Source organism: Sorex fumeus, unplaced genomic scaffold (genome assembly GCF_029834395.1).
Source record: "Sorex fumeus unplaced genomic scaffold, SorFum_2.1 ptg000054l, whole genome shotgun sequence".
NCBI lineage: Eukaryota > Metazoa > Chordata > Mammalia > Eulipotyphla > Soricidae > Sorex > Sorex fumeus.
Window position 1 is genome coordinate 15,088,058 of NW_026606111.1, and position 13,800 is coordinate 15,101,857.

Here is a 13,800-nt window from a genome sequence, read left to right on the forward strand (position 1 = left end):
TGGGCTGACTTTACTGTTGTAGAACCTTGGCAAAAAAAAAAAAGGCTAGAATACCAGTGATGAGGGTGACTTGACAAGCTACATAACTTTTCAAGAGGCTTCTGTTAGACATTTCAAGAGATATCAACACTAGAAGTAGATGAGTACAAAACTGTATTATCTGGGGGCTGGAGCGATAGTTCAGGGGTAGGGTGTTTGCCTTGCAAGCTACTGACCCGGGTTCAATACCTGGCATTCTGTATGGTCTCCAAAGCACCTCCAGGAGTAATTCCTGAGCGCAGAGCCAGGAGTAACGCCTGAGCATTGCTGGGTGTGACCCCAAAAGAAAAAACAAAACAAAAAACTGCATTATCAATTGACCACAATAATGCTAAACCAGAGCAGGTAAAGGACCAGGTAACTTACCGCTGGGTACAAAAAGAAAACTGTGAAATTGTTTTCAAAATATTGTGTATACAGGAAGGACCAGTATCACTGAGAATGGTTGAAAAAGAAAAATATAACTAGCACAGACCCAAAAATCAGAAATGAGAACATACTTGCAGATTTCACCGAAAGAATGGCCTGCAGGGGTCAGGGGTATGTCTGATGTGGTCGAGCACATGCCTAATATGTATGAGGCCCTGAGTTTTGATGCCCAGCACAGGCAGGTGCCTGAAGTGTGTCACTTATGAGAAATGCAAAGCTGGGACAAATAGATCTTTCTTTAAAAAAAAATCTTTTGAAAATAGCTTACAATATAGGGGCAGAATGCACAGCCTCAGATATTACAAGGTATTTAGGTGGGAAAAAAGATAAGAATTAAGGAAGCAGAAATAAGATATTCCATATCTGCAGATAAAAAAGAGACAACAGTACTAAGTAATGGAGAACAGACAGCACAGATTTTTTTTTAGAAGACGCCATTTTTTAAAAATTTTTTTTGTTTCTTTTTTTTTTTTTTACAGTTGTAGATTTACAATTTTTTGTGCTTGGGTTTCGATTATACAATGATCAGATATCCATCCCTCCACCAGTGCCCATTTTCCACCACCATGGATAATATCCCCCCACTCCCATCCCCCCATCCCCCCCTGCCTCTGTTGCAGGGCAATCCCCTGTGTTCTCTCTCTCCTTTTGGGTGTTGTGGTCTGCAAAAGAGGCATTGAGTGGCAAACATGTTCAGTCCATAGTCTACTTTCGACATGCATCTCCCATCCTGGGAGGATCCTCCAAACACCCTTTATTTGGTGCTCCCTTCTCTATCTGAACTGCCCTTTCCTCTAGGATACCCGGCTGGCCTCTAAGTTATGGAGTAATCCTCCTGGTGCTGATCTCAGCTATTCTTGGGTATTAATCTCATACTTTGTTACTTTATATCCCCCAGATGAATGCAATCTTTCTATGTCTATCCCTCTCTTTCTGACTCATTTCGCTTAGCATGATACTTTCCATATTGTACCACTTGTATGTAAATTTCATGACTTCATCTTTTCTAACAGCTACATAGTACTCCATTGTGTAGATGTACCAAAGTTTCTTTAACCAGTCATCTGTTCTTGGGCATTCAGGTTTCTTCCAGTTTCTGGCTATTGTAAAGAGTGCTGCAATGAACAAACAAGGACAGCACAGATTTTTAAGCAAAGGAAATGAATAGTAATTTTTCTTTCTATTTTGTTTTTGGGACACACCCAGAGATGCTCAGGGGTTACTCCTGGCTCTCAGAACCATAAGGCCACTCCTGGCAGTGGCCATATGGTTCTTAGGGAACTACATAATATGCTGGGGATTAAACCTTGGTTGACTGTAGGCAAGGTAAATGTACCTGGTATATACTATCACCCAGGCACCATATAATTTTTTCTCTTCAATTAAAAAAGAGCTTTAGAAACATACTTCTACATAAACAAAATACAAGAAATAAATACACGTACAAGTATTTTTTGAGTTACTACTGATCCTCCTTGGAGGGCGGGTTGAGTTTCCCTCCCGACCCTGAGCAGAGCCCCGGCAGCTGAAGACCTCCGGTTCCAGTCACAGCCATGCTTAATGGCCACAGCCACTCTCCACATGTTCGGACAAGCCTCATGCATGAAGGAACTGGCAGAGGAACTCAGGTGTGCGGTACCTGAGGCTTAGATCTCCAAGTCTGCTTGGATCGGGACTGAGCCTCCTCCACCCAGATTCCCCATCTTCCAGTATGTAGGCGTTACACCCACCAACTGCCCCTGGCGCCATGTAATCCCATCAATGGCCATAGACCCAGAGACTATAAAACCCAATTCCCCAAAGCATAGTAGGCATCTTATTATCTAGTTCTTACTCTGGAGAACCTGGCAGTTACTGAAAGTATCCTGCCCGCATGGCAGAGTCTGGCAAACTCCCCACGGCATATTCAATATGCTAAAAACCAGTAACAATGATGGGTCTCATTCTCTTGACCCTGAAAGAGCCTCGAATGTGGCACTTTCTAAATTCTCAGGGCTAGGACGAAGGAGACGTTACTAGGGCCTACTCAAGGAAATTGATAAAGAACAGGATGACAGTGATACAGTGACTGATCTTTTAAGTAAAATCTTTGTTCTAAGCTATTCTAAATATCTACAGATATTGCATCTACAGATATAATATCTGTAGATATAATATCTACAGATATTGCATCAAATGCATGATTCAATAGTTTTCCATATCCCTTACAAATTTAATACACAAGATTCTCAAAGATACTTTATTAAAGTTTCCACAAAAGATATATATATATATACACACATAAACACACAAATCTTCTTTAAAGACATCACTTTAAATAAATAAAAATTTCAATGCTAAAACTTGCAAAGTAATAATTATTAGTTTAACAGGTTACCATCAATGAAAAATATATTTATATAACATATCCTTAAAAAGACACATTCATTCCACTTTAAGTAATGACAGTTGATTTCAGGGTAAAATACACTATTTCATAATGACACATACTTCTTTAGATCAAACAGACTACAATTAGAAGAGGGATATCAATTATAGCTGACGGCAATGAGTTTAAATTTTTTTTTGAGTTTAAATTTTTAAAGCTATTTCTTGAACCAGAAAGGTGTTAAAATATTTTTCATAGGACCATGTTACCGATATCAGACCGATATCAACAAAACAATAAAGAAATTATTTGAATTAGCAAACATGACATCTACAGCAAGATAGACACTGGAAAAAAATGGGATCATTCATGTGGGACATAGTACAAAAAAGGAAGAAATGTGAGTATGGCTCCAAATAGAAATTAGGTCACCAAATATTTTCATATACATTATTTCATTGATTCTAACAATAACATTAGAAAACAAAAAAAATTTTCCCTCCATGAAGAAACTGAGACTCCAAAACGGTTAAGTTACTTGCTGAAGATCACACCACAGCTGAGTTGAGACCTAAGTTAGTTCTTACCACTGGGACTAGGACACTTGTTAAACAAAAAGGATGCTCATAACAAAAAAGTCACAGAGAAGAGCCCTACCAGTGTGTAAAATACTGATGAGTGAAAGACAACCATTGCTAAAGGCAATAAAATTACTTCCCTAAAGAAAACTTTTAAGATGCTTAGTTCTACTGGGCTCTAACTGAAGGGCAAGAAAATAAATGGGAAGACCTTTCACACCCCTTCTGTTCCTCTGTAATCTTAAAGATTTCTAGAATAATACTATTCTCTTAAGGGCTTTGTTCTTTCTCCTTCTGATATGGTTTTCAATGACAATTGCAAGAGAAAGAATCAAAGGACCAAAAAAAAAAAAAACAAAAAAACGGAAAAACATCTGGCATCTGTTGTCACTAACTAACGCATAAAAACTTATGTTTTTAAAAAGCAGACATACAAAATCATCTGCATAATCCTTTGACTAGATTCATCCTCCACAAGGTAACTGTGCTTTAAGGGTGATGTTGATCACCCATCAACCCACCTCACAGAGAATAAAAGAATAACAAGACCCACCTACTAAAAATATTGCCCCCGCCAAAAAAATAAAGGCAGTCAGGTAATTGGAAAATATGTACCATTAAAACACTGACATACAAATCACTCACAAGGAAGTGTGTCTTATAATCATATTACAGCAAAAAGTACAGGGGTCCAAAAAAAAAAAGTGTAAGAGTCAACCTTTACAAACCTACTTCAAATTTGGACACAAGCAGAATTCCAGTTAGAAAAAGTTTCTTTAATTTACTTTAACTAAAATCACTTGAAAACAGAATGTAGTTTGGCAAGTCCCAAAGCTCCAGTAACATAATTAATCTTTATCTCCTTAGCTATCTACTTTATACTTACAGGTATGGAAGGAAAAAGGAAATCCTAGAAAGTATTTTTTATCAGAACATTAAATAACAAATTACAAGTTGAAGTACAAATGGTACAAAGTGGCTTTGCATAACTACAATAGAGAATGAATCACAAAATATAATATTAGGTATAATCATTTTGCAGTCTCTGTATCTCATCTTGTCCCACTTGTCCTAGTTGAGATAAAAGTTTGCAATATGCTTCCCTGTTTAAGAAAAAAAGAAAACAGATACATTACCTTTCCATTAACTTTTACTTAGGTAATCACAAATTGAGCTGCCTGAGTATGTCCACATCTACCATAACACTCTTTCTCTTTCTGCATGTATGTATTTGTGTGTATGTGTGTGTGTCTGTCTGTAGTCTGATTTTTCAACAACTCTTCTGATATAAATTTTAGTCTGAGTGCTGGTCCTTTCAAAACAACTTCTTTAGAAACTACAAGCTTATTCACACAATACTTGAAAGAGGTCAGCATTACCTTCAGCTGAACTTTAAGCCTATAAGAATAAAAAAAACTCTTTTGTATTTTGTTTTTGTTTTGCGGGTACACCCACCTGTGCTCTAACCTGACTCCTGGCTCAGGGATCACTCCAGGTGGTTTTGGCGACATGGGTATCAGGGAAAAAACTTGAGTTGGCCATATGTAAGATAAGTGCCCTATCTGCTATTTTATCACTCGAGCCCAGAAAAAAAAAAAAAAAAGGAAAAATAAAAAAAAAGGGCTAATTTCAGTCGCCAATCATAATGCCTTGCTGGGTCATTCATCTTACTCACAGGATGTACATAATATAGCTGATTTGGTAAATCAAATGTTTTTCTAAAGGTCGCACTTACAACCATAGAGACAATATGGCTTTCATGTCTCTGAGGAATACTCAATGTGCCTCTGAAGCATTAGCCACAATGCTCCACACTGTAAACTCTCTACAGATACCACAAAAGAGCAATTTGTGAATGGATGTGTCAAACAGTCTGGAACATTTCTTAATGCAGTTGGACACAGTCCAAATTTTGGGAACTGGAAAAACAGACCACATCTAGAATATGGTTTTAAAATCACATTTGATAATCATTATCAGAAGGACCTAATCACATTGTCAAACATACCTTTGTGTGATATTTTTGCCAAGGCCCCACTTCCGTTCTGAATCCTTCAGAGACTGAGTGAGGGTAGAAATCAAGTGAATAACAACCTGCTGATTCAATGCTGCTACTGTTTCTAAAAGGCTGTAAATCTGATAATCATATTTCGTACCATAATCCTGGATGAATTGCCTGAAAGCAAAATAAGTTACTTAGAATTATTTCTGGGACGAATTCTGGGACTGATATCTATATGGCAAATAGTTATAAATGAACACGGGAAATATCATTTCATATAAGATTACCGGAAGAACCAGGTTATAAGTGGCCATAGGAAGACCATTTATTTTGTTTTGCTTTTGGGCCATACACAGTGGTGCCCAGGCCTTACTCCTGGCTCTGAACTAAGAGATTACTCCTAGTGGGCTTGGAGAGCCATGTGGGCTGCCAGGGATCAAACATGGATTGGCTGTGTAAAAGGCAAATGTCCTACTTGCTGTGCTCACTCTGGTACTAGGAAGACCATTTATAACACTTAAAAATGAAAAGCACATGCTAGGGGAAAAGGCAGCCCAGATAGAGAAGGGAGCACTAAATAAACGGTGTGGGGAGGATCCTCCCAGGATGGGAGAAACATGCTGAAAGTAGACTATAGACCAAACATGACTGCCACTCAGTGCCTCTTTTGCAAACCACAACACCCAAAAGGAGAGAGAGAACAAAAGGGAATGCCCTGCCACAGAGACAGAGTGGGATAGGGGAGATGGGGGGTGGGAGGGATACTGGGACCTGTGGTGGTAGAAAATGGGCACTGGTGGATGGATGGGTATTTGATCACTGTATAATTGAAACCCAAGCACAAAAATTTGTAAGTCTACAACTGTACCTCATGGTGTTTCACTAATAAAAATAAAAAAATTAAAAAAAAAAAAGAAAGACAGAAGTGGCCTTTTTTAGTGTGAGTCATAACCAGGCTGATGGTACTGGGAGGAGTTAAAATTCTAGGAAGAAGCATGCGGTAAAAAAAAAATCAATCCTAGAGATTTTCATTTTTTACTTCTTTCTGGGGCTGGAGTGATAACACAGCGGTAGGGCATTCGCCTTACAAGCGGCCAACATGGCCGACCCAAGTTCGATTCCTCTGCCCCTCTCGGAGAGCCCGGCAAGCTGCCGAGAGTATTCGGTATGCCAGACACAGTAACAACAAAGTCTCCAATGGAGACGTTACTGGGCCCGCTCGAGCAAATCGACGATCAACGGGAGGGCCTTACTTCTTTCTGGGGGGGCGGGGGGGGGGTGTGGTTTATATCATGCCATCCTCAGGGATACTGTGAGAAACTCCCAGAGACAAAGAGGTAGGGTAGTTCAAGTCAAGCCAGGGCTCAAGACTATGGTGCAGAATAATAGCCAAGATAAGTACCAGGAGGTTTACTTCATGGCTTGGAGGCCAGCAACACATGCCAGGGGAAAAGGTAGCTCAGATAAGAGAAGGGAGCACCAAATAAAGGGTGTTGGGAGGATCCTCCTAGGATGGGAGAAGCATGCTGAAAGTAGTCTATAGACCGAACATGACTGACATTCAATGCCTCGTTTGCAAACCACAGCACCCAAAAGGGGAGAGAGAATAAAAGGGAATGCGCTGCCACAGAGGTGGGGTGGGATGGGGGGGAGGTGGGGAATTGGAGGTGGGAGGGATACTGGGATCCATGGTGGTGGAAAATAGGCACTGGTGGAGGGATGGATACTCGATCATTGTATAACTGAAACCCAAGCACAAAAATTTGTAAGTCTACAACTGTACCTCATGGTGTTTCACTAATTAAAAAAAAAGAGAGAGAAAAAAAGAAAAAAAGACTATGGTGCTTTGGTGCTCAAGGGTCTCCAGGGTAACAACCAGGGCTGGTGGTGGAGCATAAAGTGTTGGGATCAAAAGGTCTAAATACACCCACATCCCCTGTGCTTTCTCCTCTGTCCTCCCAGATTAAAATCTGCTTGCGGGCAGAGAGACAGCACAGCAAGTAAGGCACTTGCCTTACAAGCAAACAACACAGATTTAATTACTGGCACCCCAAATGATCCTGTGGGCTCCATCAAGACTGATCCTTGAGCATAGAGCCAGGAGTAAGCACTGAGCATCACCAGGTGTGGCTCAAAAAACAAACAATAGTAACAACAAAAACCACTCTGCTTGTCAAAATCTGGGTAATAAAGGTGCAGAAGAGATTAAGGAATTTTTGCTTTTTGGGCCAAACCCAGTGATGCACAGGGGTTACTCCTGGCTCTGCACTCAGGAATTACTCCTGGCGGTGCTCAGGAGATCATATGGGATGCTGGGAATTGAACCTGGGTCAGCCGCATACAAGGCAAATGCTCTAATGGCTGTATATCACTCTAGCCCCCGAAACAAGTTATTTCTAAGTTATTTTTATATCCTCTAACCAAACAAGACACTTTAGATGCATATACAATGTTTATAAATAAGAATTATATATTTTAACCCTGAAATTTCCACTTTATGTACTCAATAAAAGTCTGTGAGCTTACTAAGCTGGACATAACAAACATGCAATCTTTGTTCAAATTTTTTTTCTCCTTTCTTAAGGTCTTACAAATTTCACAAATCCACTATTTTGTTCAAGTGATCTCAATTTAAATAAACATTGGACCACTGCCAAAGGTGTAATGAGAAAAAAGAACCTGAGGATTCATAGACCCAACACAGAATAAAAGAAATTGTCCAAATTATTTATCATGGCACTGCTAGGGTTAGATATAGAGATTGAATAAAGGCAATCTTGTAGAAAATGTGAGAAAGAAATATGTGAAATTATTACTCTAACAGAAAGCACAGTATGGAAGAAAAAAAAAGTAACACAAAATGTTCAGGTTGCATTGCTATTCTTGTGAATGAACAAAAGATATATGCTTACAAAATATTTTCTTAAATTAAATATAATGGATCTTTCTGAGCTTCTAGTATTTACAGTAAGAAACCCAGTGATATATATGTATCACACTGGAAACTAAATAACATGGTTGCAATTGACAACTGGTACCCCTACCATCATTACCCTGTTTCCTAATTTTTCTCTTAAATACTTGCAGGAGTTTACATTACTAAATCCTCCAGTAATTTAAAGTCCCCTCTCCTAATCCTTCTCTCAAGCATTAATTTTTTAAATAAAATAACACAATGCAACAAAATTACTGCCAAAAATATAATAATTGAAATACTATAAACAAGTAGTAACACATTATGTTTTGGATAATTAGTTATTTAAAAAACATGTTGGCTGTCAAATGGCTGGCAACAGTCTCCTTGCCAGTTGGCATATTTTCCAGTTACCTAAACACAGAAGTCAGCTGGGTGGCAGGTTCTCCTTCCGACCCCACTTGGCAGGCTTTTACCATGCACTGCAGGTTCTCTGTGGCCAGCCTTTTAACTAGGAAGAAAAATTACAGCATCACACACACGGTGTCTGAATGGACCATCTGGACCCTCATTTTATGAATACTCTTAATTTGGAAAAATATGTTGTTTTCTTAAGGTATGGACATACTTTTATCATTTTAAAATATGAAATCATTTTTTTCAAAAACTGCATTTCCTGATCTTCCATTTTAAGATAATGTAAATAGCTTAGGTTTATTTTTTGATGACCTTTCCTGGGAAAATAAAAATACACATGAAGATAGATCATTCTCTTAGAAAAGAGCTCATATTAAAAACACTACTGGACCTAATTCTGCAATCATTATACTGACAAAAGACAGCTTTTAATAATTCAGCTGGTTTACAGATAGATAGGCAGATTGGTTGATTTTATTCCCCCCTAGGAGGGAAAGGGTGTTGGGGCTTCTTACCCACACCTGGTTGTGCTCAGAGCTTATTCCTGGCTGTGTGCACAGAGATGACTCCAAGAGGTACTTGGATAACCATATGAGGTGCCGGGAATCAAAGCAGAATGGGTCAAGTGCATGGGAAGTAGTGCCTTACCCTTATTTCCTGCACTATCTCTGTGGCCCATTAACAAGATTGATTTTTTAAAATTCATATTCTTCCCACTAACAAAATTAAGTATACAGCAAAATAGAAGTCAGGAACTTACCTACACTTAAATAGTTCCATATACATCTATAAAATATTACCTGTGATGCTATCTTTTTTTCAAAAGACATCTCATACAAGAAAATTAATCCTGTGTTTTATTTTTGGTCTGGCTGTAACTCACGGATCACTCCTGGCTGTGCTGGGTGTACCACATGAGGAGGTTCTAAGGATTGAGCCCAGGTTGGCCAAGTGCAAGGCAAACACCTTGAACTCTGCACTATCTCTCAAGAACTACTTTTTTTGGGGGGGCCACACCTGGAAGCACTCAGGGCTTATTTAAACATATACCCAAATCTTTTAAAATTGGGACACACACACACACCACACACACCACACACACACACACACACACACACACACACACACACACACACAGAGTGGAGAAGTACCAAGAAATAAAGCAGAAAATTCAGTGCATTTCAAATGCTATGCTTATTAAATATAAGTGGAAAAACAAACTGCTTTAAGAGTAAGAAACATTTCAGAACTAATATCTTATAGTAAAAGTACAAACCAAATTTTGCATATAACTTAATATTAAGTAATGATGCTCTCCATAGTATAAGAACACTGGATTAACATGTAATGTACTTATTTTAATAGTGAAAGTACTTGTCATCCTCCATAAAAGATCACTGTCACTGCCACTGTCCTCCCATTGTTTATCGATTTGCTCAAGCAGGCCCAGTAACGTTTCCATCGTGAGACTTGTTGTTACTCTGTCTGGCATGTTGAATACGTCACGGGTAGCTTGCCAGGCTTTGCCGTGCAGAAGAGATACTCTCGGTAGCTTGCCGGGCTCTCCGAGAGGGGTGGAGGAATCGACCCGGCTCGGCTGGGCCTGTGCTATCACTCCAGCCCATAAAAGATGATTTGTGAAAAAATAATCACCTCCACCACTCCCCACAGGGGTTGGGGAGAGAGAGTACAGCAGGCAAGACACTTGTCTTGTACACATTGACCTAGGGTTGCCTATGTGGGTCGTCTTTTCACTTTCTTGGTAGTGACCTATGAAGCAGTAAAGTTTTATATTTTCATTAAGTTCAATTTGTCTCCCTCATATGTGTCTAATGCTTTTGATAGCATATAAAAATACTACCTCCACTACCCAGCCACCACCACGCTCCAGGATGCTTACCGGACCGCACAACACATCATAAGACACTTAATACCCATCCTCTAGGACTGCCGCACCATATCTGATAGGGTTCAAATATGGTTTGAACCATGGGAACACCTACAAGAGCGATTAGAGGCTGCCCTAATAGCCTTTATCCCTCGTGGAGAGTCTGGCAAGCCTACCGAGAGTATCCCACCACATGGCAGGGCCTGTCAAGCTATCCATGGCGTGTTCGATATGCCAAAACCAGTAAATACAATGGGTCTCATTCCCCTGACTCTGAAAGAGCCACCAATATGGTAGCGTTAAGAAGGATGAAGGAGAGGCTGATAAATCTCAAGGCTGAACTAGGCTGCCAAAATGAAGAAAGACAAAAATTACTGTCTGTACTTTCAATGCATGTACGCTGGCATTGGATGCATCCATCGAGGACCTGATGGTACAAGCATGAAAGATCAAGTATGACATCACTGGTCTGACCGAGACGAGAAGGCATTAATCACATCACGCCATTTTCGACATTGGAGAAGAACTGTTCCTCGGAACATGCGACAAAAGAGGTGTCAGTGGTGTCAGTGTCCTTGTCAACACGAACTTCGCCATGAGCATCGATTTATTCAAATGTCTTTAATAACCCAAAGCGAACGATTATACTTGAATAGATGTGGCTCACTGCTGGCAGTTTCTATCTTCGTTGTCTACACACCAACATCCAACTATGATGAAGGAGAAATTGAGAAGTTCTTCTTCATCATAGTTCTTATTACATGAAATTGAAGAAGTTCTATAAAGAAGGTCACACCTTCTACAAGATCATTGTCGGTGATTTTAATGCCAAGATAGGACCGAGAAGATCAGCTGAAGAACTCCATATCGGGACCCATGGCCTAAAGTGGAACGAACAGGGTGAGAGACTGTCTGAGTTCATCATGTTGACCAAGACCATCCATGGTAACTCACAGTTCCAGAAGGCTGAATATAAACGTTGGACTTGGGAGTCTCCCAGTGGACGGTTCCACAACAAAACTGACCACATCATATTCAATTGACGGTTTTGCCTGACTGATGTTGCTGTTGTCCCAAAATTCCAAATGGGATTGGATGACTGTCACCTTTGTGCAAAATTCTACTTCACAGAGCGGGGAGAAAGGGCTGCAAAGTTTAAGAAGATAACTCCCAGAATGACCAACAACTGGGAGCTCTTTGGCACTATTGCTGCAACATGGGAAGATGCCGTCATTGACAACATTGACGAGGAATACGATCAACTGGTTCAGCACCTCCATGATTGTGTGAGGAACGCCAAGAGAGGTAGCCACAAAAAAACGCCTGACTTCGAAAACTCTTGAGCTTATTTACCAATGTGGCTTGGTGAAAGCTTCAGGCAACTGCAAGTGAACGTCTAAGCTCGCAAAGCAGTGCAGAGAAGCGATCAAGGAAAACCTCAAAAAGAGAGGAGCAGAAGTGCTGGCAGATGAGGCAGAAACCGGGAAAAGCATTCGCAACACCTGCCTGTCCTTTCCCAACTACAAGACCAAGATGACTGCCCTCCAACTTCCTGATGGATCTATCACATCTTCCCGAAGGGCAATCGAGAAGATTATTCATGATTTCTACTCGGATCTCTTCGATAGCCACGTCCACCTGCATATTTGCATTTTAAAATATTTAGATTTTCTTTTTTGTATGTGTACTCAGGGGTCAGTCCTGGCAGTACGTAGGGTGTGATCTGCAATGTCTAGGATTAAACAGAGTTAGTAGCCTGCAAGGCAAGTTTTGGATAATTAGTTATTTAAAACCAATATGCTTTTTAAAATAATTATCCAAAACATGATCTTCACCTCTTTATTATCTCTCTGTTTCTACACTTCTATATATAATAGTCCCAAAATATATCTATGCTATTTTCTACAACTACTTTTAGAGAAATACATTTATAACCTCTTCTACAATTGTATTCATTGTCAGCATTTTTTTCAATCTGTGAATTTGAATAACTGCTGGTGTCACTACTTTCATTCTGAAGAACTTTCTTTATAAGTTTTATAGGGTGGGTCCATTAGTAATACATTCTCTCAATTATTATCTGGGTATGCCTTCATTTCACCTTAATTTTTGAAAGGTAGCTTCACTGAAAAAGATTCATGGTTGACAGTTTTTTCTAGGTTTGTTCTGAATCTTATCCCATGGCCTTCTGGCATTCAGTGATTTTGCTGAAGAGTCAGCTGTTAATCTGATCAGGGATTCTTTACCAGTAATGAGTTATTTTCTTCTATCCTCTTGTTGCTTTTAGCAATTTCAGATTGCAGTGGATTTTCAATATTTACACTGTATTTGTGAATTTCTTTGAGCTTATCCTAGGTGAGCTTCCTGAATGTATGAAATTAGTCCTTATATCTTAGTGTCCTCCTTATCTATTATTTCTTCCAGTATTTTTCAGTTCTGTCTTCTGGTTCACTCATTATATAAATAATGCTGTGCTTAACAAAGTTTCATATTTCTTACAACTGTTTGTTTTTTCCCCTTCATTCTTTTTGTTCTTCTGAGTGCATTACCTCTAGTAATCTAGCTTCAAGTTTTATAATTCTGCCAATTTAAACCCACTAATAAGCCCCTTTAAAATTTTTCAGCTTCACTATTGTACTTTTTTGCTTTAGACTTTCCATCTGGTTTCTTCTCATAATTTCTATATTTTTACTAACATTACTTATTTGACGTGACAGTGTCATCATACCATCTTTTAGGTGCTTTCCATGGAATATATTTTCTATAAATACTGGATAACTTTTATTAAGTTCAATATCAGATTGCTCTCACTATCAACTTCGATAGCCTGGCTCCCCCTCCACAAAACATCACACACACACACACACACACACACAAACACACACACACACACACACACAAAATGGTCCATGATTTCTCCAACTCTTTTGTCTTTTATTTTTATTTTGCTGTTGAAAGCTGACATATTTTGGTTATACCTACTTTCTTTCTCCCTGACTCCCCAACACACATATGGTATGAAGTCTCTGCCTCTGCTACTCTTGTATCAGAACTTTAGATATGCCCACAGTTTCCACTGGAAAATAGTAGTTTGAAAGAGGATTCCCCACCCCCCCCGCCCCCCATCTCTGAACACAGAGCTGTTAAATCACACTAGTTGCTGGC

At 39.4% G+C, this 13,800-nt stretch overlaps 1 protein-coding gene across 1 annotated transcript in view; it reads right to left on the bottom strand.

The window, feature by feature from the left end:
• Positions 1-4,248: 4,248 nt before the first annotated feature.
• Positions 4,249-13,800, bottom strand: part of MMS22L (MMS22 like, DNA repair protein) — a 123,623-nt gene continuing 114,071 nt past the window's right edge. The window contains exons 22-24 of the mRNA XM_056125206.1: positions 8,745-8,841; positions 5,423-5,590; positions 4,249-4,517 (exon numbers count right to left, since the gene is read on the bottom strand). Of these exons, the coding sequence (XP_055981181.1) occupies positions 4,436-4,517; positions 5,423-5,590; positions 8,745-8,841 (347 nt within the window). The 3' untranslated portion in view covers positions 4,249-4,435. The remainder of the gene's footprint in view (positions 4,518-5,422; positions 5,591-8,744; positions 8,842-13,800) is intronic.